This window comes from Chionomys nivalis, chromosome 14 (assembly GCF_950005125.1).
Source record: "Chionomys nivalis chromosome 14, mChiNiv1.1, whole genome shotgun sequence".
In the NCBI taxonomy this organism is placed as follows: Eukaryota; Metazoa; Chordata; class Mammalia; order Rodentia; family Cricetidae; genus Chionomys; species Chionomys nivalis.
Window position 1 is genome coordinate 12,258,502 of NC_080099.1, and position 25,832 is coordinate 12,284,333.

At 44.7% G+C, this 25,832-nt stretch overlaps 2 protein-coding genes and 3 non-coding genes across 6 annotated transcripts; all 5 read right to left on the reverse strand.

Moving 5' to 3' along the window:
* Positions 1–1,863: 1,863 nt before the first annotated feature.
* Positions 1,864–7,727, reverse strand: C14H18orf32 (chromosome 14 C18orf32 homolog). 2 transcript variants are annotated; one of them, XM_057788863.1, is made up of 3 exons: positions 7,528–7,727; positions 2,993–3,180; positions 1,864–2,478 (listed from the first exon to the last, which is right to left on the reverse strand). In XM_057788863.1, the coding sequence occupies exons 2-3, from the start codon at positions 3,155–3,157 to the stop codon at positions 2,413–2,415; spliced, it is 231 nt and encodes a 76-aa protein (XP_057644846.1). In that variant the 5' UTR covers positions 3,158–3,180; positions 7,528–7,727; the 3' UTR covers positions 1,864–2,412. The 2 variants fall into 2 exon arrangements, with proteins under 2 accessions (XP_057644846.1, XP_057644847.1); XM_057788864.1 differs by lacking the exon at positions 7,528–7,727 and adding an exon at positions 7,347–7,517.
* A 2,017-nt stretch (positions 7,728–9,744) lies between these two features.
* Rpl17 (ribosomal protein L17) lies at positions 9,745–12,215 on the reverse strand. The gene is made up of 6 exons (XM_057788862.1): positions 12,057–12,215; positions 11,924–11,964; positions 11,494–11,628; positions 11,185–11,283; positions 10,498–10,689; positions 9,745–9,898 (listed from the first exon to the last, which is right to left on the reverse strand). Exons 1-6 carry the CDS (start codon positions 12,094–12,096, stop codon positions 9,851–9,853), a joined length of 555 nt encoding a protein of 184 aa, XP_057644845.1. The 5' UTR covers positions 12,097–12,215; the 3' UTR covers positions 9,745–9,850.
* Positions 11,368–11,432, reverse strand: LOC130887107 (small nucleolar RNA SNORD58). The gene has a single exon (XR_009058335.1). It is a non-coding gene; the product is annotated as a small nucleolar RNA SNORD58 (small nucleolar RNA).
* Positions 11,801–11,865, reverse strand: LOC130887106 (small nucleolar RNA SNORD58). Its single transcript, XR_009058334.1, has one exon. It is a non-coding gene; the product is annotated as a small nucleolar RNA SNORD58 (small nucleolar RNA).
* On the reverse strand, positions 12,181–12,246 carry LOC130887108 (small nucleolar RNA SNORD58). The gene has a single exon (XR_009058336.1). It is a non-coding gene; the product is annotated as a small nucleolar RNA SNORD58 (small nucleolar RNA).
* Between the last annotated feature and the right edge of the window lie 13,586 nt (positions 12,247–25,832).

Below are 25,832 nucleotides of genomic sequence, written 5' to 3' on the forward strand. Positions count from 1 at the left end.
CACTCACATAGAATAAAGACACTCAGATCTCAAACACAAGGAAGTCAGTCTAAATTTTATAACTAAAAAATTAGCAGTGATAGTATTTGGGTTCAATTCCTAGCACCCACATGGTGACTCACAAACATCCATAGGCACATAGAGTGCACATGCGTGTACACAGGAAAAACACACACACATAAAAATAACTGGGGCTGGAGAGATGGCTCAGAGGTTAAGAGAACTGACTACTGTTCCGGAGGTCCTGGGTTTAATTCTCAGCAACCACATGATGGCTCACACCCATCTATGATGAGATCTGGTGCTCAGAGCACTATATACATAATAAATAAATTTAAAAAAATTATTCTACTTCAAGGTTTTTTGAGCTGGCCATGATGGCACACACATGTAATAGCGGCATCTGCGTTGCAGAAGGCACAGACATTCAAGGTCATCTTTGACTACAGAGTCAACTTGAACTGACCAAGACCACTTCAAAAGAAATTAACTTAAAAATGATGTGCAGCATGACTATTGTGCTAGCTAGATACTTGTAAAAAAAAAAAAGATGTGCAGGATGGGTGTGGTGGTGCACACCTTTAATCCTAGGACTTGGGAGGCAGAGGCAGGAGGATCTCTGAGTTTGAGACCAGCCTGATCCACATACTGAGCTCCAGGGCAGCACAGCTACACTACAAATAAAGACCTTGCTTCAAAACACTCCCCTCCCCCCAAAAAACCCTGATGTATAATAAAAACAATGATGTACACACTCAACACAAACATTTTAAGCCAGGAATGGTGGTTGATGCCTGCACTTGAAGCACTTGGGTGGCTGAGCTAGGATCCTGACTCCCAGATCAAACAGACCCTATCTCCAAAGAATAGAGGGTGGGGGGGAGCAGGTGTGGTAGTACACACCTGTATCCCTAGCACTTGGGAGGTAGTGACAGGATTTCCAGAAGTTCAAGGCCATCCTCTGCAACACAGAGTTTGGGTGGAGGGACATCTAGCGCTGTGAACTGTACCCAGGGCTCAGGTTAAACAAATACTTTGCCACTGGGCTATATCTGTAACCCTTTTCGCAATTTTTTTTTTTTTTTTTTTTTGGTTTTTCGAGACAGGGTTTCTCGTGGTTTTGTTTTGTTTTTTTTTTTTTCAAGTTGATGAGACTTTATTAGTGTAGCTTATATGTAGATTACTAGAACACAGAATCTCACAGCAAACTCCTCTGATCCTCTGGATCTACATTTTCTTCCTGTGTTTTCTTCCTCAATGATCCCTGAGCCCTAGGTACAAGGAGTTGTGTTGTAGATGTATCCACTGGGACTGGGCTCTACAACAGCTCATTCTCATTTGTCAATTTCTGTAATGGTCTCCATCTGTTGCAATTTCTCGTGGTTTTGGAGCCTGTCCTGGAACTAGCTCTTGTAGACCAGGCTGGTCTCGAACTCACAGAGATCCACCTGCCTCTGCCTCCCGAGGGCTGGGATTAAAGGCGTGCACCACCACCGCCCGGCTCCTTTTCGCATTTTTTAATTGGACGTGAGATCTGGCTAAGTTAGATACAAACTCATTCAGCAGCAAAGGCCAGGCTTGACCTTGGAGTCCTCAGCCCTCTAGGTAGCTGGGATTACAGGCATCAGGCACAGGATGGGCTTTATCCTATCATCATTGGCGTAAAGAAGTACCAGGCAAGACCCCTAGCTACTTTGGGCAAAACCAGGCCAGTCACGTCCTTCCTAGGTAATTCACTCATTGTAGAATGTTGACTTCTGCTTAACCACTGTCTAGATGCCATCACAGTTCTAAGACTCGCTTTGTTAGCTTGATCTTTTAAAAACATTACCTTCAAATATGAAAAGACAAAAAGAAGCAAAGAACAAGTTAAAATGAATATTTAATGTGCCTGCAGGATGAGAAGTAGAGCAGAATCAGAATTTGTGATTGACAATGATGTTGATGTTACATTTTTCAAAGAAGTTCCCTCTAGTTCCTTCTTTTCCAGGTTCCTTAGTGCAACAACGACTCTTAAGTCTCAGCTTTCCACCGTGTTCGTCAGTAATCTCATCTTTCACACCTCATTCCATCCACTGTGCTGGACACTCAAGTACAAGAGCCCACAGGAAGCAAAAGAATGCAAAGGCCCAAGGACTCCAAGTTCTGAGTGTCTGCTCACACAAACCTCCTGTTTATTCTTATTAGTAGAAATGAAAGCTACTTTAATGAACAAGAAACTCAGGGTGAGGTCATTAAATTTAACTACTTACACTTTAAATATAAATACATGTTCTTCCTGATCAGCATCAGGCAGATAGCTAAACTGCTTCTCTATACTCCTGGTCTCAGAGAAAAAAGTCAAGAGACAAAGAAGGTGCTTCATATTATCGGGTCCATTTGAAAACAGCTGAGGGCTACAGGAAAACCACACTAGTTTTTCTTCTTCTCAGAGACCTCTGTTGCTCCTTTTGTGGGTAATCCATTGATATCTGCACCCTAAAATGACAAAAAAAAAAAAAAAAAGAAAAAAAGAATTATTAGAAGGAAAAGGAACTGGTTTTAAGAGACATTCATTGTAAAAGCAGACAATAAACTTCAGAATGAAATGATTTTGCTTTCAGAATCACGCTGGTTAATTAAATTAACATAGCCGAACAAAGCCAATTTAACAGGCACAGACAGGAGCAGTCTAAATAGTCCCTTTCAAAACAGCCTTCCCACTGGGCCCGGGTAAGTAGCTCAGTGGTAGAGCGCTGATCTGGCGGGTTCCTGGTCCGGTTCAATCACCACATCAGGTGGGGGAAAGTAAGTTCCTCAACCAAAGCCATAGGCAAAAGGACACACACGTTACTCAGAAGTCTGATCTAAAATCTTCTGATTACTAAATTACTAAATAATTGAGACAAACAAATTAAAGCTACCAGTTCTAGCAGCTCCCCCTTCCAAAAGCCAAGGGTTACCCAGGTGCACCCTTCCACCTGCCTTTCCTCAGGCATTTGAAGGCTCTTACCTGGCAGTCTGCTTTGCCTATGTTTTTGCCATTGGATTCTTGTACAGCCTTTTTAGGCCATATACGGCTGACGACGGGGGAAACCAGAGGGTAGATGTACGGCTCCAGGAATTTTTTGAAGATCCAGAGCAGAACTGGAATGACGATACAAGGAATGCACACCATTGTCCCAGGCTTGAGTTCCGGAACTGTTGACAGAGAAGAACCAACTCATTGTAGATTAGTGATAGAAAGGCTTTATGGAAAGTACTCTTTCTACAGGGGTGGGGGCATGGGCAAAACTAGATGCTGAAGGCAAAGCTTTCTAAACCCAAATGCTGCTATCTGCCAGGTAAAGGAACAAATGAGCAAACATGAACAGCTGAGCTGGATGCCAGCATCCAATTCCAATCACTGTTGCTGCCTCAAAGATCTCACGACAAAAGGACAGTTGGGTGGATAAAGGTGCCTGCCTCCAAGCCTGACAACGAATACCTAGAACCAATACAGGGAAGACAGAATCAACTTCAGTTACTTTGACCTCTAACATCCACAGGCTCACCATAGCATGGGTATGCCCACATGATAAATAAAAACACAATAAAAGGACTTTTAAGCATTCTGACAGTATGTGCTATGCACTTTATGTCTACTCTTGCAAGTTGTCCCCTGACCTCAACACGGCACAACAGAGTGGCTCCCTCTCCCATGCACACATATACAAAAAAAGTAAATAGTAATAAAAAAAAAAAATATATATATATATATAGCCAGACATGGCTGTACCTGTCTTTAATTCCAGCATTTGATGCCTATGAGCTGGAGGCTAGCCTGATCTACCTATAGAGTTCTAAGATAGTCGTCAGGGCTACATAGTAAGAAGGGATTTGCTTTTGCTTGGCTTTTTTTCTAAAAGAAAACAGTATTATTTATACTCAAATATGGAATGCACACAGTGTGAATTATATCAGGAACTAACAATGGGACAGGTAGTTGTGGCACAAGCCTTAAATCCCAGGAAGAGGTGAGCAGATCTCCGTGAGTTCGAGGCCAGCTTGGTCTACAAGAGCAAGTTCCAGGACAGGATCCAAAGCTATAGAGAAACCCTGCCTCAAAAAATAAAAAAAATAAAAAATGAGAGAGAGAGAGAGAGAGAGAGAGAGAGAGAGATCAGGTTGTAGACAAACCTGTAGACTTTATTAATTAGCAATTGGTGGGGGAGGGCCCAGTCCATTGTGAGTGGTGCCATCCCTGGAATGGTGGCCCTGGGTGGGCTCTATAATTTAAAGCAGGCTGGCAAGCCATGAGGAGCAAGCCAGTAAGCGGCACCCCTCCATGGCCTCTGCATCAGCTCCTGCCTCTAGAATCCTGCCCCGACTTCCTTCAGTGGTGAGCAGCAATGTGGAAGTGTAAACCCTTTCCTCCCAAGCTGCTTTGGTTATGGTGTTTCATCACAGCAATAATAACCCTAAGATAAGTATTATCATACAATTATACTGTTCATTTCTAAAAGTTAATACTTCTAATATTCTTTTTATTTTTTGGACAGAATCTCTCACCATGTAGCCCTAGTTGGTTGGAACTCTAGTTCTAGGCCTTCCTCTGCCTCTCCAGTTCAGGGGTTAAAGGCATGCACCAACACAGCCAGCCCTTCTTAATGTTCTTGCTAATTAAAAATCATATTGACAATTGTTTAGAATTAGTTCTGTAGTACTAAAAATGGAGAATCACACTGTTTCCGCCCGGTTTCGAACCGGGGACCTTTCGCGTGTCGAACGGTGGTGGCGCACGCCTTTAATCCCAGCACTTGGGAGGCGGAGGCAGGCGGATCTCTGTGAGTTCGAGACCAGCCTGGTCTACAAGAGCTAGTTCCAGGACAGGCTCCAAAACCACAGAGAAACCCTGTCTCGAAAAACACCAAAAAAAAAAAAAAAAAAAAAAAAAAAAAAAAAATCATATTGACAAATCTGATTCTGAAAATCAACTATGTCTTAAAAGAGACGACACTTGTTCTATAAAATCAAAAGATCTCGTAAACTTCCAAAATAAATTAATCTCAGGACTAGGACTTCAAGATAGAGGATTATTCTAATTTTATTTCTGTTAATGTGACAGACACCCCCAACAAAAGCAACTTACAGAAGAAACAGTTTGTGTTACTGCAGTCCAAGTTAGTCGACTACTGTGGGAAAGTTGAGGGAGAAACTTAAAAATATCGCATCTACAATTAAGAGCAGAGAAACAGGGCGGTGGTGGCACACACCTTTAATCCCAGCACTTGAGAGGCAGAGGCAGAGGCAGGTGATCTCTGGGAGTTCAAGAGCAGCTGGTGTACAGAGAGAGTTCCAGAATATCTAGGGCTACACAGAGAACCCAGTAATAGCAGAGAGGAAAACACAAGAATGCTTGCTCGCTCACTCTGCTGCTGGCTTTCTCCTCTTACCCTGTTGAGGACCTCCTGCGTAAGGAATTTTGATGCCCACATTGGACTAGGTCTTCCTCCACCCTTTAATGATGGAAATAATCACTAACAGACATGCTCACAAGGCTGAGTGATCTGGATCATTCAAATCTTCTCAGGTAATTCCAGGTTCTTCCAGGTTAGTATTTAAACTAAGCAGCACAAGGACCTTATAAAGAAGTTTCTGAACAATACTCAATGACGTTAAGTTTTCTGATTTTTACAATATCGGGGAAGTAGCACTGATTGTCGGATGACTCAGCACCAGAAGCACACTTTAAAGTGCTCACACTGCAGCTGAACAGTGTTATGATTCTTTTGAATGTGATTCTGAAATGAATTACCAGCAAAAACTCTAAGTATAAATTTACATCAAGGAATGACCAGCTATTTTATAAAGGACTCAATCAATTCTAGTCAAAATAACTTAAGAATTTATCAAAGTGATCTCTAAAAATTTCAAGAACACACTCTGATTTAAAAAACAAACAAATCAGTCATTAAGCTGGGGGTGTAGTTCACTTGCCTGGCTCCTGCTAGACCCACGGTTCTTACTCTATGGGTCGCGGCGGCCCTTTCACAGGTGTTGCATCTCAGATATCCTGCATATCAGATATTTACATTATGATTCCTAACAGTATCAAAATTAGTTATGAAGCAGCAACAAGATAATTTTATGGTTAGGGTCACAACATGAGAACTGAATCAGGGAGGTTGAGAACCACTGTGCTCTCCCCTCTGTGCACTTCTAAAACAGGGAGTGAGCAGAGATTCTTCTTCAGCATCTTTCCAGGAATCTGACTTTTGGCCACAGATGTTTAGAATCTGAGCTGGTGTCGCACAGGTCTAGGAACTGGCTCTAGGTCCTGAAGTCTTTAAAGGTACCTCGGCACAGCACCGAACTTCCTGGGGAAGCGCCTTGATAGGAGATCTGCATCACTTTCTAAAAGGTGTTCCTTGGAAAAATTACTGAACCAGACTACGTCTTAATTCCCTCATGAGGAAAATGACGACGATGGCAGCACCCAACTAACAAGAATGCGGTATGCACTGGACAGTGTGACTGAGGCAGAAAACAGAAATGTCACAAAACCAAACAAAGAGGCCAGGTTTGTGACCCCAACTATTTGGGGGGCTCATGAAAAGAGCTGCATAAATTGGCCCGGGCTACACACCAAGTTCAAGGCCTGTGTGAACAATTTAGGAAGATTCTATCTCAAAATGAAAAACAAAAGTTTAAAGTCAAGAGCACTCACAAAAGCGGGAACCTGTGCAAAATCAGAATTCCCGCCAGGAATGGTGGCTCATGTCTTTAATTCCATCCCTTGGGAGGATGAAGGGGAGATATGTATGTGAGTTTTAAGTCATCAGGACTACTTAAAACAAAATAAAAATCATTTTTTATCTTTTCCCCAATTTAAAAAAAATATCTGAGAATTTTACAACTCCTCTTCAGGTTCCTTTCCTACCATCCAACTTTGTCATTCCTATTTTTTGAGTTCTATCTGTAGCTGGTTTAAATATTCCTGCACATTATGCTCTAAATAAACCCCCAAGAAACCATGCCAGTAACTACACCACACTATTACTTATTAGACGAGGTCCCAATAAGTAGCCTTGGCTGGCCTTGAACTTAAAGGGATCTACCGGCCTCTGACTTCTTTGTGTTGTGATGAAAAGTATGCACCAACCACTCCCGACTTCCAGATGATAGTTTTTACAAAACTTTTTGGAGTTCTTTAAGTACAAAGCTAAAAGTATCGTCTCTTAATCCTAGTAAGTTATTTTTTTGATAGGTGTTTTATTCCATACTGTAGAAACTGCGGTGTAAATGTCTAGAAGACGGCACAGTAGGCTACTATTTTAACTACTATCCAAGCCATCAAAGAGAGCAAAATGGAATCTTTCACTCACCTTAGTCTAAGAGGACAATGGAAGTGACAGAAGAAAGGGCTAGGGATCCACCAGAACAGCCTAAGTAGAGCCGTGAAGTCGCTTCCCTTGATGGAACCGAGAGGAACAAGGGAAACCACAGACAACGATCAAAAAGTAGGGAGGCAAAGGGGCCAGAGGCTCAGAGAGAAGAGGCTCTCACCGTGCGGATCCAAGGATGAGAACCAAACCGCCAGGGAAGGAAGGAAGGGACACCGAGGTCGATGGACGAGGACCGGACCGAGACGAGAGGCGAGGCGAGGGCAGGGTACCGGCACACTGACAGAGACCAGGCGCGAGAGCTCCAACCCCACCAAAATCTCACCACCACCAAAACGCCCAGGGCAATGTCCGCACTTCCGGGAGGCTAGGCTGCTAACAGCCAATAGTACGTCGTGGAGCTGACAAAGGCGGATGCGTCAGACAGGGGAGGGACGCGCAGAACGTAATAGTGACGTACACAAAGCTCGCCGCCTGTCCGGAGTCGCGCCGTACTCTGCGCCTCCGGGATAGGGAAGATTGACACTATAGGCACCTGACTTGCTTCTGACCCCGGAAAAATCTCTCCTGGACTGCAGGGCTCGACAGCCATAGGAAAGGCTATGGCACATTTGCTATTTTTTTGGTTTTCACACATGAAATACGTGTCTTGAAATCATGACTCCCATGTTCCTGTCACCCTAGACGATGAGGCTCTGTACACGCCTGGCCATTTAGACCTTTACTGGAGGGGGTAAACGTAGAGCACACTAAAAACTGGATTGGGTTGTTTATAGCACTCAACCCAAGCTGCTGACCATTTTACATGCACTGGGACACTACTGATTAGTGTTGGTATGACTGGATTTGGAACCCTCACACACTACATTGCTGGCAGAGGTAGGATGATCTATTATTTTGAGGCCAGCCTGGTCCACAGAGCGAGATCTAGGACTGTCAGGGTAACAGAAACCGTTTAGAATGTCAGACACATTAAGTGAGGCTACCTTACAACTTTGGGGATATACCCAAGAGAAAAACCAAACTGTGTACATAAGAGGTTTGCAGGAAACACCACTGTTGCTGGAAAACAAGCTGATCAACAAAATAAAAAAAAACTTATTTCATGTGCTGCATCACAGAAAACTAGGGACATTTCTTCCACTATGTAAGCCCTGGGTATTAACTCAGGTGGGTCAGGCTTGGTGGCTCCACCTTAATCATCCCTCCAGCTCAGTTCTTTTTTAATATTTATTTATTATACAATATTCTGTGTGTACGCCTGAAGGCCAGAAGAGGGCGCCAGACCTCTTTACAGATGGTTGTGAGCCACCATGTGGTTGCTGGGAATTCAACTCAGGACCTTTGGAAGAGCAGGCAATGCTCTTAACCACTGAGCCATCTCTCCAGCCCCTCAGTTCTTTTTTTTAAAGATGTATTATGTATACAGTATTGTGTCTGCCTGCAGGCCAGAAGAGGGTACCAGATCCCATTACAGATGGTTGTGAGCCACCATGTGGTTGTTGGGAACTCAGGACCTTTGGAAGAGCAGGCAGCCCCATCCAGCTAAAATGCTTTCCAAGGGCACCACATTAAGTAGATTTTTAAAAAAGTGCTAAACAGGCAAATGCATACAGGAAATAGCTTAGGGACGTAGCACTGACAGGCATCCAGTACCTTCCAACCTTCTAAGCAAATGCATACCTTGGCAGTTTGTATCCCTAACAGATTTAAGCCCTGGCTACTTGGAAGGTCAAAACTGGTTACACTGAACCCCCTGTAATTCCTGTTTATAAAGCTTTAGATTTATAAGTCTTCCATGTGCTCTTATTGTATGGCTTCCCAAGGAGACAGTAAGAGGGTTATCAGAGGCCCTGAAGCTTGAGTAAGAGGTCATCGGGTCCTTTGCAGAAACAGTATGCCGTAACTGCTGACCCCTCTCTCTAGCCTAAAAAAAAACAATTATGGGTTAAAGTGTATACATGCCTGTTTGTGCTGTCCTCAGAGGCCAGTTAAGGGCATTGAAAACTACTTAATGATATGGTCCCTCCCAAATCAGTTAAGACTTTAATCATGTCTTAGATGGGCAGTACACACGTAACCTAAATATTTTCTAAAATTCCCATACTTTTATAGCTTAGTATTTGGGTATTGCCCCTTCTAACAACTCAACCATTCTAAGCATAATATAGCTTAACTAGGATGAATTGTAAAGATGTCCTTCCCCCTGAAGGCAGATTTATCACACACCCAAGATCTTGTACAATAGTCTTCCAATGTAAGCTCTCCAGTAAATGCTAAACCAAAGTAGTCATTTTCCTATGGCCTAGTTGCTTTCCAACAGTCTGTTTCATTGCTTTATCACTTTAATAATAAACCTCTCATAAGGTTCAATACACCCCTCCCAACAAAATTTATCTTGCAGGATTGATTAACCGCAATCTGTAACAATGCATATGAACGACCAGAAGACCTTTACTTTTATCTGCATTTATTTCATGCTGAATTTATTCCCGTGCCATAAGTTTTTGTTTCTTCAGTTTCTTCTGGGATATCTGAAAAGACAACGAAAAGGATCATTTTTTTCAATTAGCATTAATTCTTAAAAAAAAAAAGGACTAGGGGGTGGGATAGGGGGAGGGGAGCGGTGGGAGGGGGCAATATGTGGGAGGAGGGGGAGGGAAATGGGAAACGGGGAGCAGTTGGAAATTTTAAGTAAAAAAGAATAAAAAAAAAAAAAGGACTCAAATTCACACCTCAGCAAAGGTAGGAAAAGCTCAACTGGTGAACATCAGAAGGCAGTTCTCAGTTTGCTTACTCCCTCTTTTAAAACCATCAGGGAAAACAAACAACTCTATGGTTGGAGGTCAGCACAAGACTATTGAAGAGTCAATGCATTAGGAAGGTTAAGAAGCATTGTTAGAGGGTTAGGGATAAATGGCAACACTTAAGAGCCAAAAGTAAAATTATTTAGTTGTAAAGAGGAAGTATTGTAGTGCAATAGCTAATCAAATCTAGTGTGACTACAGGTAACTCCCAGAAAAGCCACATTAAGTGGGTAAGAGGGCTGGTCAGAATAGGCTCCTTTCATGGTTATTACAAAGGTGCCTGTGTCTTTTTTAGTATTACCTAAAAATAAAACTGAGTGGCTCACCTTTTTCTTCTGTGCAACCTCCTCTTCTGGCTTTGGAACAATCTGTTCCTTTTCAGTGAGGATCATCTCGATGTGGCAGGGGGAGCTCATGTATGGGTTAATCCGGCCATGAGCTCTGTAAGTTCGTCGGCGCATCTTAGGTGCTTTGTTCACCTGGATGTGCTCAATGACCAGAGAGTCCACATCTAAACCCTGGAGGGGGGAGCACGGAAAAATCAGACTAACATCTGTTTTGAGAAAAAGCTTCCAACCTCTAACTGGGATGACCTTGATCATTTGCTCCCTGTTTGGAGGCAGTGTCACACTGTGTTAGGTAGGCTCCTCTCAGAGCCCATGTTCTTATACTGAAGAGATGGCTGCAAGCGATACTCCAGATAGCGTCTACCCTTCTGTCCTCTTACCGCACAAACTATTTTTATTTTAAAAGTTATACAGCCTCACTACAAAAATCAAGTTTTCAAATGCAAAAGTAATGGCTATATCCCACCTCTAGATAGCTGAAACACCAAATACACAACATTCTCACCGTGCTTCTGAGCACCTCTAGGGAAATTGTCACAACAGAGGTGCAAGACAAAAGCAGTGTTTAACCCCCCCATAAAGAAAGACAGGTACATCCATTCCCATTATGTCACAATACCGAATAGGATACTGCACAACACACAAGGACACCAGGGACCCAGTTACCTTCAGTTCAGCATTGCTCTCTGCATTTTTCAGCATGTGCAGCAAAAATTCCGCACTCTTTTTTGGCCACCGACCCTGTGTCCAGCCCCACTGTTTGGCCTGAAAGAAAAAAGGCAAACAGCTTGTTATTTTCCTTGGTAAGCAAGCATTGGACCCAGTTAGGAACGTCTAGCCAACACCAAGGTTGCTCAGAACATGTTTTATTTCACGGTTAATCCAAAGGTGTCCTAAGATTGTCATCACAGCAACCAGACCAGTTAAGGGGACTTCAGCCCTTCCTCAACCCCCACCATTAAATCCATTTCTCACCTGGGCGCACCTACCGACTCCACCATTGTACCGTCGGAATGGCACACACTGCTTCTTCAAAGTGACATCTTTCAGATACTTGGTGGCTTTTCGGATATGCATACCCTTGATGGCCTGGGCCGTTTCACGGGTGTTCTAATGAATACAAGCCAGAAAATTCTGGTTAATAATGTCGATCCACTGAAATTTTGAGAACTGGGGGACGAAATCACAGTAAATTACCTAAGCTCCATTACCCCATTAGTCCTGTAGCCCACAATATTTCCTCAAGCATTCACACCCCAATGACCGACTCGTAAAAAAGGAGGCTGCTCAGAATGTGTTTGTTTTCATGGTAAATCCAAAGGTGTCCTAAGAACGTCATCACTGCAGCGACCTTGTAAAGACACGCAGGAGCAAATTCTGTATCAGGACCATGGGGTTTCCTTACCTTAAAGTGAACCCGAAGGTTTGATCCTCTCGATTTGCATGCTACAAAAAAAAGCAAAAGGGAAAAAAGTTCATCTCTGCTGCATTAGGCACATACAACAAAAACCAATCGACAGAGTCGTGTTGGAACTTACATTTTGTAGGGTTTTCTGGGTCAAGAGAGTAGCGAACCATCTTCACGGGTCACCTGGGAACAGAACGTTACCGTCAGCCACTAACACACACCTCTACACCCTGAGTCGATAGATACTGCCATCGGCTGCTCAGAGGAGAGTTATTTTCACGGTCAATCCAAAGGTGTCCTAAGAAATGACATCACCGCAGCCATCTTCTTGCCGGTTTAACGCAGACCTACCCGCCGGCAGCTTTAATCAAACTGGCGGCCCGAGGCCGTGCACCATCACCCACAGACCGTCTCCCCCGTCGCCCCGACCTCGCGACCTCCCCACGCACCCACGCCACCCAGGGTGCAGCCCTGAGCTCAGATGAATGTGGCTCCCGGGCGGCACTCACCGCGGGGGCCGGGCCCAGCCTCGGGCGCCCTGCTCGGTTCACCCCGTGCCTTCGCCGGCCGCGCCGCCCTCACCCCACGCCCGCCCCGCATGCTGCTCCGCGGCCTGCCGAAGCCCGGGTCCGACGCGCCGCCGAGCCCCTCCGCACGGAGCGCGGCCGCCTATGGCGAGGACCCATGGTCCTGGGGAGCTCGGAGCCCTGGGGCCGCGATGCCGGCTCCCCCGACGCCACGACGGCGGGGATGGCGGAGGATTCGCCCGAGAGCCCGACGCCAAGTAACGCTCACCTCTGGCCGCTTACAGGAAGAGGAAGTACAAGGGCTACTGGGAGAATTCATGAGACCGCGACCTCTCGCGAGACTTCCGGCGCAAGCGTGAGATCCGGGGAGAGGGCGGGCTGAGAAGAAAGGGAATATGTGATGTTTGGGGGATATCAAAAAGAAATGCAACTTGCGTAGAGACTGTCTCAAAATTCTCCCCCTTTTTTTTTTAATTTCAAAAACAATATTTATGGCTTTTACGTATGAGTGAATAAAAACGGTCCTGAAGCATAGGACACAAATTACTGGGAATGAACTAGAAATCTAGCTATTTTAATTGTTCGATTTGATTTTGTCAACATGGACCCTCTGGGACCCTCTGAAAGGCTTTATAACTGGACGGTTAGAAAGACCCCGAGCCAGGTATGGCTAAGCCAGCTTTTAATTCCAGTACTCGGAAGATTGAGGCAATAACCTCACTTCAGCCAAGGCTCCATAGTGCTACCCTGTCTTAAAAATGAAAAAAAAAAAAGTAAATAAATTAAAGACCTAATGGTATATGTCATGATGCCTCAATCCTGTAATCGCAGCATTTGCCAGGTGGAAGCAGGGCCAGAGATGGCTCAGCACCTAATAGCATTTGTTGCTCTTCAATAGGACCAGGGTTTGGTTCGCAGCACCCACAAGGTAGCTCGCATATGTAACTCCAGGTACAAGGAATTAGATGCATGTTCTGAAAATCGTTTTCAGGCAAAACACTCATACGCATAAAATAAATAAATATAAAACAATTTTTTTTTTTTAATTTTGGTTTCTTGAGACAGGGTGTCGCTGTAGCTTTGGAGCCTGTCCTGGAACTAGCTCTGTAGACCAGGCTGGCCTTGAACTCCCAGAGATCAACCTGCCTTTGCCTCCCAAGTACTGGGATTAAAGGCGTGTGCCACTATGCCCGGCTAAAGGAATTTATTTTTTTAATAAAATAAAAAGAATTTAAGGCCAGCCAGCAGTTTATGAGACTCCTGTCTCCACAATAGCTGAGAGACCTGACTTGGTGGTGTGTGAACCTGCCCTTGGGAGGCTAAGGGAGGAGGGCAGAGGGGGAGGGGCAAGTCAGTGTGTCAGTAAAAGTCGTATATTAAATTATGAAGACAGGCTAACGGAAGATTCTGGTTCAAATGATTGCTCTTCCCCAGTGTCAATTCCAGACTTCATTCACTGAAGAAAACCCGTTGGCATTTTCTTTCCCTTTCTTCCTTGTTCAAGGTCACTTCCCTGATTCTGTGGCAGCTTGGCAGGCCACAGACTTCCAGGCAACTCAAACTCCACGTGACAGAGCGGAAACAATGTCCTAGGCTCACTTGGCTTCTGGATGGCGTTGAGCGCTGAAGACACTCCACTTGGAGCTTGTTTTTTCTTGGCAAAACTGGCCTTTGGGCAAAGAACTATCCCTTATCCCCAACCCGTAGTACCAAAGGTTGGATATTATTATTTCTCTCATATATCACTTCCTTCACAAGCCCTTACCACAGGTAAATTCTTCCCTTGAGCTAGATAGACATATCAAATCACTTTCTCACTACCTTTCCCGGAGATATCTGATGTGAATATTTAATTCACCCTTAAACAGAACCTTGGGTTGGGATGTAGTTTAATAGTAGAGTACTTGTCTAGACTCTGTCAAGACCTGAGTTTGATCCCTGAGTTTTTCAAAAACTTTTGAAGAAAAAAAAAAGTTTTACTGGGGGGGGAGTTTTGGAGGACTGTTGGAGAGCCCTAGGCGAGGAAAGAGTGATACAATTCACACTGTAAACAAATGACCTCGACTCCACTATAGAGGAGTAGGAGCAAACTGGAGGGGTAGGAACAGACCCAAGGAGAGTGATGTCGAGGTTTTAGCAAAATCTCAGCATCACTCACACTAAGCTGGTCGTCGTGGTGAACAGGAGTCCGATCACAGGACTCTTCTGGAGGTGAAGCCAATGAAACCTGTTGACGTACTGTGTACAGGAGGTGATGTAAAGATAACAGTGAGAGGCGGTCCCCACGCTTCCGGACTGAGTGGTACAAAGTGCTGAACCTAGAGGAGGAACAGGAGGGATAATGTCAAATCTGTGTGACCTTAATCACAAATCTGTCTTATCAGATGTGGTACCCTGTGCCACTCAGCACTCAGGACTGAGGCAGGGTGACCACGAGTTCCAGGCCAGTCTAGGCTTGATAAGGAGACTCCTCCCTGAAGGTTTTGTTTTCAGGTTTTATCTTTTTTATAAATTTTTAAAATGTTTATTTATTTAATATTATGTATACAATATTCTGTCTGTGTGTATGCCTGAAGGCCAGAAGAGGGCACCAGACCTCATTACAGATGGTTGTGAGCCACCATGTGGTTGCTGGGAATTGAACTCAGGACCTTTGGAAGAACAGGCAAGGCTCTTAACCACTGAGCCATCTCTCCAGCCCCTATAACTCCATTTTTACACAGGTTTTAGGAAGTGTGATGATTTTTAAGGACACATTTTAAATTTTTATTCATCAACATTATTATTACTGTTATTTAGTTTTTGGAAACAGAGTTCCAAAGGTTCCAAGGTTGACATTGAACATGAGCTCCTCTTGCCTCTGCCTCTCAAGTTCTGAAATTATAGTTACATGCCACTACACCTGGCTTTAGGGGAGATTTTGTATGTTTGTTTGCTTGTTTGCTTTTGTTTTTAAAAACAGGGTTTCTCTGTTTAGTCCTTGCTGTCCTGGAACTCAATGTGTAGACCAGGCTGGCCTCGAACTCAGAGATCTGCCTGCCCTGAGTACTGATATTAAAGGTGTACATCACCACCGCCTGACTAGGGCAGATTTAAATTACATTTTCAGGGCTAGCGAGGTAGCTCAGTCAGTGGTGTGCCCTCCCTGTGAACACAAGAGCTTAAGCTACATGCTCAAGCTCAGTGCTGAGAAGGCAGGGATGGAATTTATTTATTTTTTATTTATTTATTTATTTATTTATTTATTTATTTATTTATTTATTGGTTTTTTCGAGACAGGGTTTCTCTGTGGTTTTGGAGCCTGTCCTGGAACTAGCTCTGTAGACCAGGCTGGTTTCGAACTCACAGAGATCCGCCTGCCTCTGCCTCCCGAGTGCTGGGATTAAAGGCGTGCGCCACCACCGCCCGGCCCAGGGATGGAATTTAAACAAGCCAGTGGGGCTATACTACTTGGCGAGTTCCAAGCCAGAGACAATGTCTCAAACAGAAAAAGGGCTGGGCGGTGGTGTCACACACCTTCAATCCCAGCATTTGGCACAAGAAGCAGGCAGATTTCTGTGAGTTCAAGGCCAGCCTCGTACAGAACAAGTTCTAGGACAGCTAGGATTGTTACACAGGAACAACTCTGTCTTGAAAAACCAAAGACCAAACAAACGCACCAGAAAGGTGAAAGGTGCTTGGGGAGTGATCCTTGAGTGTGTCCTCTGGCTTCTACCCACATGTGCACCCTCACACACAGGACCACATACAGAAAATAGAAAACTGGTTGTTCTTCCAGAGGACCTAGGTTCAATTCCCAGTATCTGCATGGCAGCTCACAACTGTTTGTAACTCCAGTTCAAGGGGATCTGACACCCTCATACACACAAACATGCAAGCAAAACATCAATGTATATAAAATAAGAATAAAATATCATTAAAAATGTTTCAAAGAGCCAGGTGGTGGTGGCACACGCCTTTAATCCCAGCACTCGGGAGGCAGAGGCAGGCGGATCTCTGTGAGTTCGAGGCCAGCCTGGTCTACAAGAGCTAGTTCCAGGACAGGCTCCAAAGCCACAGAGAAACCTTGTCTTGAAAAACAGAAAAACAAAAACAAACAAACAAAAAATGTTTCAAAGAGAGAACAAAAACTGGGTGTGTGTGTGTGTGTGCATGCCTTTAATATTAGCACTTGGAGGGCTGGAGAGATGGCTCAGAGGTTAAGAGCACTGGTTGCTCTTCCAGAGGTCCTGAGTTCAGTTCCCAGCAACCACATGGTGGCTCACAATCATCCATAATGAGATCTGGTGCCCTCTTCTGGCCTGCAAGCAAACATCCAGACAGAATGCTGTATACGTAATAAATAAATAAACTTAAAAAAAAAATCTCAGCACTTGGGAGAAAGAGGCATGTGTATCTCTGTGAGTTTGAGGCCAGCCGAGTTTACAGAGTGAGTTCCAGAAGAACCAGGGCTATACAGAGAAACCCTGTCTCAAAAACCCAAAATAAATAAATAATACAAATAAAAATAAATAATAAATAAAACCTTCAAGATAATTCTAAGGCTGGAGTCGACAATATACATAGCATAGCTGAATTTGTGTCTGGATATCTGCCCACTCCCTCCTTCACCCTTCTGTCCAAGGCTTAGAGTTTCTAGTTTCCTGTTGTGGAATATTCCTTTACACTGTATGAAGACATGTCACTGTGATTGGTTCAATAAAAAGCTAAACGGCCAATAGCTAGGCAAGATTGGGGGAGAGGGTAGAGAAAATGCTGGGATGAAGAAGGGTGGAGAAGATGTGGAGCAAGTTGGACACACAAAATGGATAGCGGAAAAGGCCACATAGTAGAACATAGATTAATAAAAATATGGGTTAATTTGGGTTATAGGAGCTTGTTGGGAAGCCGGGCAGTGGTGGCACACACCTTTAATCCCAGCACTCGGGAGGCAGAGGCAGGTGGATCTCTGTGAGTTCGAGGCCAGCCTGGTCTACAAGAGCTAGTTCCAGGACAGGTTCTAAAACTACAGTGAAACCTTGTCTTGAAAAACCAAAAAAATAAAAAAAAATTAAAAAAAGAGCTTGTTGGGAGCAAGCCTAAGCTATCGACCAAGCTTTCACGATTACTAAGAAGTCTCCATGTTGTTTATTTGGGAGCTGGTTGGAAGGACAGAGGAAGATTAGCTGTATCTTCCTTCCCTCTTTCAAAATGCAGTGACTTCTTGACTGTATCTTTGTAACAACTGGATGGTCTTTGTATCTGTTACTCCAAGTAACCTTTCTTTACTCTCTATTTTCTTGTTATAAAGGAAGGTTACCGATCCTCATCAACAGCAGAGCTAGCAAAGGACTGGAGACTAGACTCTAGCATGTTGTGGGATAATCTTTTGTACACCGGGAAGATGTGTCACTTGTATTGGTTTAATAAAGAGCTGAATGACCAAAAGCTAGGCAAGATTTCCAGGTACAGAGGATAAAAGAAGAGTAGAGTCATGAGGATATGCCAAGGATGGAGAGCAAGCAGCATGGGAGGTCCAGAGTAAAAGAACGTAGATTAAAAGATATGGGTTAATTTAAATTATAAAGACTAGTTAGAAATATGCCTGAGCTATTGGCCGAGCTTTCATAGTTAATAGTACATCTCTGTGTTGTTTTGTTTTCTTTTGAGCTGGTGGCCCGAAAAGAAAAATCCGATTACACTAGCATGAATCCTTTGTGTGTCAAATGAGTGTCCATGAGTATTTTGGGTAACTGGAAAGTTATTCTAGAGCACAGAGAGAAGATAGGACAGACCCACAGCAAAGGGGGAAGATGAAAGTGAAACAAGCTGCCGTGTGCCTTCCCCTGTAATTTTGTGAACGGGGGTCCTACGGCCAATAGGTAGGTGGCTGATGATGCTTTCTTTTGGGGTTCAAGAGATGTGGGCTCCACTCCACTGGTTCTCTTTCCATTACCCCTGCCTGCCACGAGGAAGGATCCAGGAAAGGGATTCAGGAATTCTGGGAAGTTTTGTCTTGGATTTTGTTAAGGGTTTACAAAAACACTGTGATTGCTTTTTGTGAAAACCAAATTCCTGTTACTCGTGACCGAGCAGCAATTGGGCCACTAGATGGCGCCAGCTCAGCGCCAGGGATGCTTTTGCCTTCATTGGCGTGGGAAAGGAAATTTAGAGCAAGTTTGTCAGGACACCTAATGGTGACTTAGTTCTGATGAACGATGCGCTTTTTAGAAAATGGGTTTTGACTCTTTTGCATTGTGAGTGGAGCCGGGGCTGAGAAGGACCCCAGAGTCCTAGAGAACTGTGTCTGTAGGGGATGTTGCAGTAATGACCCATATTTCCTCACCAGGAATACCTTCCACTCAAAATGCCTGGCTGCATCAGGGTTGGAAGGTCTGGGATGGTCCTCTGGCTCAATTCTCTTATTATGCAGATGAAGAATTAACTATTCCTCAATTGCTCTCTGTGCAAGAATGTCTCCTCAAATATTGCCAATTGCTTGAATAAAAATAAGGGCCCGATATGGCTTGTGGCCTCCCTGGTCACTGAAGCCTTTTGTAAGATAATTGCATGGAGGGTACAAATTTTACTTCCTTTCTTTTGTTTCCAAGGGAGATATTCTTTCTGTCTGTCCATCCCTCCCTCCCCTCCTTTTCCTTCCTTGTGAGACCCTCTTACACATAACACACATAAACATCATTCCTCAGCATAATGAACAAAAAATTGTTTCCTGAGTTTGGGGTTCTGTCATAGTAAACAATTAAAACTGAGGAGGGGACCATTGAACCCTGGTTTCTAGCCAGGGGGCCAGAGTATAGGTGACAGTCTAAGTGCTTGTGGTTGCTATCTAAGATGAAGCAGATTGGTCTTGTGGGGCAAAGACCTGGAAGTAGGGCCGAGAGTCAAGCCCCAGTTAGCACAATTAGAACCGACTTACATGACACTCCCCCGGCATCTGCTGGAGAACTACTTGGTTCATGGACAAACCCTTCCAACATCTGGTTCCAGAAATGAGTTAGGACTGGTGTTTGGGAAGAGGGGAAGGAAGACTCTGATACTTGTTTCTTCAGATGCCAGTACTCAACAAGAGGACAGTCTATGAGAGAATGTATACCAGTCAGTGGGTACGGGGTGGGAAGGGGAGGAGATGCTAGTCGGTCAACCATGGCACCTCTGTGGTAGGCTTTTTCAGTCTTTAGTACAAGTGAGAAGAATGAAGGGCAGGACTAAGTAACCCATCAAAGGCACATCCTAGAGCCCACAGAAAGGATCGGAACAAGGCCATCAGGCACTCTGGCTGCCTTGTTACACCAAGATGAATATGGGTTTGGGCTTCACCCCGTGGTATGGTTAATCTTGAAGTGACTGAGAATCAAATGGCAACAGACATCTGGACATGTCTGTGAACGATTTTCTAGAATAGTTTAATTGTATTAGTGACACTCACCCTAAAAGTGGGTAATGTCATTTCATGGACCGTCTTCCCAGAGGGGCATTCATCACTCTCTGCTTCCTCACTGGGGCTGCAAAGTGATGAGTTGCCTCCAGCGCCTGTCCCGATGTCCCCGTGCTACCTTGCCACTATTTTTTTTTTTTTTGGAGTTTTTGAGACAGGGTTTCTCCGTAGCTTTTGGTTCCTGTCCTGGAACTAGCTCTTGTAGACCAGGCTGGCCTTGAACTCACAGAGATCCGCCTGCCTCTGCCTCCCCGAGTGCTGGGATTAAAGGCGTGCGTCGCCACCGCCCGGCTTTACCTTGCCACCATTAAGACAGATAACTAATACAGAATCTCTCAAGGTCCACAGCCTCTCCAGAGAAGCCCCTCCTAGCTGCCCCTCCTCCACTGGGGGTAAGGTCTCAGTGACAGCAGTTGTTCCCATGGGCAAATGCCCTCCAAAGGCACACGATTTTACCAGGGAGGGAAAGCAGAGGCCACAATGTGGTATCTTTTAGCAGGTCCCTCTCATTTTAATTTTGCTCCCTTCAGCTGAGTTTGTAACTCTTCCAGCTACAAAGTATCCAGCTGCTCACCTGATAATTGAGTTGAATTCATCTGGAAGCTTTAGACCAATGAGCTGAGTGGACACCTCACCCCACTGTTACTGCCTCAGAACAAACTCTTTGTCTGGCTGGTAATTCTTTTATCTGTGGCTGAAATTATATCAAGCCACATTCTGGGCAACAGACAAAACTTTGTTTACAAGACAAGGCTCTGTTTACTTATTTGGCTGGCCAGCATAACCACCCCACTTCTGTTGTAAGTTTTTGATATGAAGTCAGAGTGAAGGAGGCAGAAGCGCTGCGTTCTGACAGGGCCAAGGGCCCAAGAGACAAAGCTGACCCATTGAGTCCTGGATCAGCACGCTTGGTTCATTCTTTGTGTGGTCAGACTCCTCCGGCAGAGTTGGGATGTAAAGGAAACAAGAGCTTTCATCCCAAGGGGAACACGAATGGGCTCCTGCTCTCGTGGTCTTTCTTCCATTATTTTAGCCAGCGGGGTTTGTTCACTTTTCTCTATGTCTCTGAGATGTTTTGCTACAAAGTCCTGTCTGTATCACTCAGTTGATGAACAGGCTTGGGGAAGCCCTCTCGACCCCACAATTTGGCATTGGCATGCTGAGTCCACACGAACTGAGTCTGTGGGTGACTGGCAGGATTAGAGGACTCAACAGAATTTGGCCTCCCCCAACACTTGTCAATGTCTGTCTGTCACTGTTGGCCAGGCTGCAGCCTTCTGAGCGATGCCCGTGCTCAGCAAGCGTTCTTCGCTCATGGCTTCTCCAGCTGACTTGTTTTGCCCATTAGGATCTCTGTGTGCTGTGTTCTAGCCACTTCTCTCGTCTTTAATTTTTCCCTCTCTTTTGAATCCTTCCACGAAGTAGTGTAATAGCTTAATTATAGCTGGGTTCACTTTATCTTTATGGAGTGACCACTGAATTGCAGCTGGAATTCATGACAGGAGAATTGTTGTATTTTTTAAATATTATTTAATAGGGCTGGAGAAGTGACCCAGTGGTTAGGAAGAGCACCGGCTGCTCTTCCAGAGGACCCAGACTCAGTTTCCAGCATTGATGTGGCAGTTCACAGCTGTTCTGTCACTCCAGTTCCAGGGGATCTGACTTGTCTTCTGGCCTCCCTGGGCACGAGGCACCATGTGGTACATCCATGTAGGCAACACACCCATCCACATAGAAAGCATTTATTTTCAGCAATATTATGTACCTATAATATGCATGTGTCTGGGCACGCGTCTGCCATACAGCACATACGGAAGCAAGAGGACCACCTTACAGAGTTAGTTCTCTCCTGTCGCCTTTGTGTGGCTTCCAGGGACTGACTTTGTGTCTTCAGGCTCTTGAGGTAAGTGCCTCTGCCCAGTGATCCACCCCACAGGCCCAGGAGACTTCTTTTAAAGGGGCCGTCCAATGTATGACCTTAGCTTTGAAACCATTTTCTCTCTTACACAATGGAAGAAAGAATGAAAAACACAATTGAAATGAACAATTCAGTGTATCATGAGTCAGGAAGGGAAAGGAAAGAAAACACAAGTTTCTGTAAATGTCATTTATAGTTTAGACTAGAACCACTTGATTTTATTTGTTTGTTTGTTTTGACCCTGTGTCTTACTCTCCAGTTCTGGCTAGCCTGGAAATCACTTTGTAGATCAGGCTGGCCTAGAACTAACAGAGATTTCCCTGCCTTTGACTCTCATGTGCTGTGATCACAAGTGACTGCCACCATGTCCTGCAGAACCTTCTGGAGTCAGTCAAACAGTGAAAGTGGAGGGAAATGGTAGAACTTTTTATTTGAAACAAAGTAACTCACTGCCTGTTTTTAGATCAGCCAGGGGAAGGCTGGCCTGGATGCTAATACTAGAAATTGCTGACCTAGACAAATAGGCTCCCACCCAGTGAGGAGAGTTCTGTCCACACTGTTCTGTCCACATTCTTTCGGTTGTTTTTAAAGATTTATTTACTTATTATGTATACAGTGTTCTGCCTGCATGTATGCTTGAACACCAGAAGAGGGCACCAGATCTCATTATAGACGGTGTTTCTGTCCCTCCTGGTTCCACATTTAGTCCCAAAGAAACACACACAGGCTTTTATTTTTTTATTTTTATTTTTTTTTGGTTTTTCGAGACAGGGTTTCTCTGTGGCTTTGGAGCCTGTCCTGGAACTAGCTCTTGTAGACCAGGCTGGTCTCGAACTCACAGAGATCCGCCTACCTCTGCCTCCCAAGTGCTGGGATTAAAGGCGTGCGCCACCACCGCCCGGCACACAGGCTTTTATTAATTATAAACTGTTAGGCCTATTAGCTCAAGTTTATTATTAACTGTTCTTTTTTTTTTTTAAAGATTTATTTATTTACTATGTATACAGTATTCTGCCTGCATGTATGCCTGCAGGCTTGAAGAGGGCACCAGATCTCATTACAGATGGCTGTGAGCCACCATGTGGTTGCTGGGAATTGAACTCAGGACCTCTGGAAGAGCAGTCAGTGCTCTTAACCTCTGAGCCATCTCTCCAGCCCTATTAACTAGTTCTTATAACTTAAATTAACCCATAATTCTTATCTATGTTTAGCCACGTGGCTTGGTATGTTTTCTCAGTGCAACATTTTCCTCTTGCTTCCTCTGTATCTGGGAGGTAACTGCGTCTCTGCCTTTCCTCTTTCCAGAATTCTCCTAGTCTGGGTTGCCCTGCTTATAGTTCCTGCTTGGCTACTGGTCAATAAGCATTTTATTAAACCAATATGGGTGACAAATCTTTAGAGTATACAAAAGCGTTATTCCACAGCAGATGGTTGTGAACCACCATATAGTTGCTGGGAATTGAACTCAGGACCTCTGTAAGAGCCGCCAGTGCTCTGAACCATCTCTCCAACCCCCCACATGCTTTCAGTTTTACTGTTTTTTGTTCACAAAAAAGACACAGAGGAGAAAGGACTTGAACAACAGGAGAGGGAAGAGAAGAGAAAGCCCACAGGGAAGGGTCCGGGTGAGGGGTGAGGGGCAGGAGAATGTACCTTCCAGCTAACTGTCAGGCAGTTTTCAAGTGACCATGGGAAAATGAGGGGTAGGCTCTTGCTACATGCCGGGCTCAGACCCACTTTCTTTCCTGTTCAGTCACCAGAGAGAGGTTTTGGTGTAGAGGCCAGTGGCTCTCAGGATCCACACATCTCCCAGAAGGGTGCAAAAGCCTCCTTCTTTCTGCTTTTGTCTGAGTCTTAGATCAGAAATGTCCTCAAGTCTTTGACTATTCCACAGGGTTCTTCAGAGAAACAGGACTGAGAGAACATGTATATGAATAGTGTGTATATTACACAACATGTATTTTATATTCATAAATAGAAGACATTTACATATACATTACATAATATGTATTCTCTCTATATATCACTTGTCTCTCTGGTGGACGTAAACTATCTATAGTGTTAACTTCCCCGGGAATTGGAGTTCCAGGTGTTTGTAAACAACCCTGTGGATCCTGGGAGCCAAACCTGGGTCTTCTGTAGTAACAGTGGGTGCTCTTCATCACTGGGCATCTCTCCACACCCCTATATGTTCTGGCTTTTATTATTTATTTACTTTTTGCTTTTTCAAGACAGGGCTTCTCTGTATAGCCCCGCTGTCCTGGAACTCACTCTGCAAAGCAGGCTGCCACTATTGCCCAGCTTTCCATTTTCTTACCAAGAAGCTTTGGTTTTCCTCCCCACCCATATGGGCCCACCAGGTTCGTTTCAGTTGCCCTGTGGTTGGAAGGTAGGCATGAAGGTAGCCTGCGGGGGGAGGGGGGCAGCAGTACGTTATTGCCAGTATGATGTCATTGCAAGCTTTGCTTTGACAAGCATGCTTTCACTCTTGTCACTGAGCTGAGCGAGGTGGCACATACCTTTGACACCAGCACTTCTGTCTCAGTTAGGTTTCTATTGCTGAGCGGGGTGGCACACACCATTAACACCAGCACTTCTGACTCAGTTAGGTTTCTATTGCTGTGAAGAATAGAACATGGTAACTTTTATAAATGAAACATTTAATTGGGGTGGCTCACTTAGAGTTTTAGAGATTCAGTCCATAATTATCGTGATTGGGAACATGGTGGCGTGCAGGCAGACATGGTGCTAGAGTAGTAGTTGAGAGTCCTACATCTTGCAGGTGATAGGAAGTTGATTGAGACACTAGGCGGTATCCTCAGCATAGGAAACCTCAAACCAACCCCCACAGTGGCACACTTCTTCCAAGAATTCACTCCAACAAAGCCACACCTCCTAATAGTGCCACTCCCTATGAGATTATGGGGGCCAATTACATTCAAACTACAACAACTTGGAAGGCAGTAACAGGTGGCTCTCTGTGAATTTGAGGCTAGCCTGATCTATATAGGTAATTCCAGGCCGGCCAGAGTTACACAGAGAAATCCTTTTTCAAAAACAACACATCACTAAAATAGCTTTTATTGCTTACACCCCACTCACCAAATGCATCCTGAGATGAACTCAATGCTGTTTTACTTGAGGCCTCCCTATCCCTCCCTCCCAGTCACTCCTGCCTTCATTTGACCCTTCTGAGGGGATTGTCTGCCTCTCCTGCAGCCTTAATCTCCCTGTAAGAAGTTAATCTCCCTCTGGTTCCCTGAGGCTCCACTGAATTGGCCAGTGTCTGCGTGGGTGTCTTTATTCCACCCCAAACGTGGCTGTTCAAATCCAGGGAGGCTGGCTCTTTGTTGAAGAGAGCCCATCCACTTTCTTAATGGAACTTCAGAGGCAGCAGCATTCAGATTCAAATTTCTCCTGGTACTTGGCTGCCATCAAAGTGACCATAGAGACTAAATTGTAGGCTGACAGGCCTCACAATCCTCTTGCCCAGCAGAGGGCTTTGTTGGCTGCAAATCCTGTCAGCCGCAAGCAAACATCCTCATTGCTCCCTGGCAGGTCTTGTGGGAGGCTGTGATAGGTAGTGAAGGTGGGGCCACCTCCAGGTTCTGGAAATAATAAGGTCTGGTGTCCGAGTGCCCAAACACTGTGCCAAAGGGCAGGGCAGCAGGCACTGAGGAGGCTACGGGGATTCAGTAGTCCAACCCTGCTTTGTACCTGTGAGGGCTTGGAGCCTGCTTGCTGAAAATGAGCAAGGGCAGAGTGTGTCTGTCTTCGATATTCTTGACTTCCTCCCTTGAGAGTCTGGTGCAGTGTTTTGGATGTGCTGTGCTTAGTTGGAGCGAGCCTGGGAAGAGCAGAGTTAAGTAAGATGGTACTTGGGGAGGGATTTTCTGGGTATGGGGAATGTTGAAGATCGAACCCAGGAGGCCTTGTAGTCTACTAATGAAGCAACTTTTCTAGTGCCTAGGAAAGGGTTTCTTTTGAGCCTCAAACATATCAGGTGCTATGGTTATTTTTCTCTTC

What these genes read in the sequence shown, in the direction of transcription:
- Rpl17 (XM_057788862.1), bottom strand. Translation starts at nt 12,096, where the DNA reads ATGGTTCGCTACTCTCTTGACCCAGAAAACCCTACAAAAT. An exon ending in GAGTCGGTAGGTGCGCCCAG is followed by an intron (nt 11,284 to 11,493) that starts GTGAGAAATGGA and finishes TTTTTCTTTCAG; the next exon opens with GCCAAACAGTGGGGCTGGAC. An exon ending in AGGTTGCACAGAAGAAAAAG is followed by an intron (nt 9,899 to 10,497) that starts GTGAGCCACTCA and finishes TTGTCTTTTCAG; the next exon opens with ATATCCCAGAAGAAACTGAA.
- C14H18orf32 (XM_057788863.1), bottom strand. Translation starts at nt 3,157, where the DNA reads ATGGTGTGCATTCCTTGTATCGTCATTCCAGTTCTGCTCTGGATCTTC. An exon ending in TAGGCAAAGCAGACTGCCAG is followed by an intron (nt 2,479 to 2,992) that starts GTAAGAGCCTTC and finishes TTGTCATTTTAG; the next exon opens with GGTGCAGATATCAATGGATT.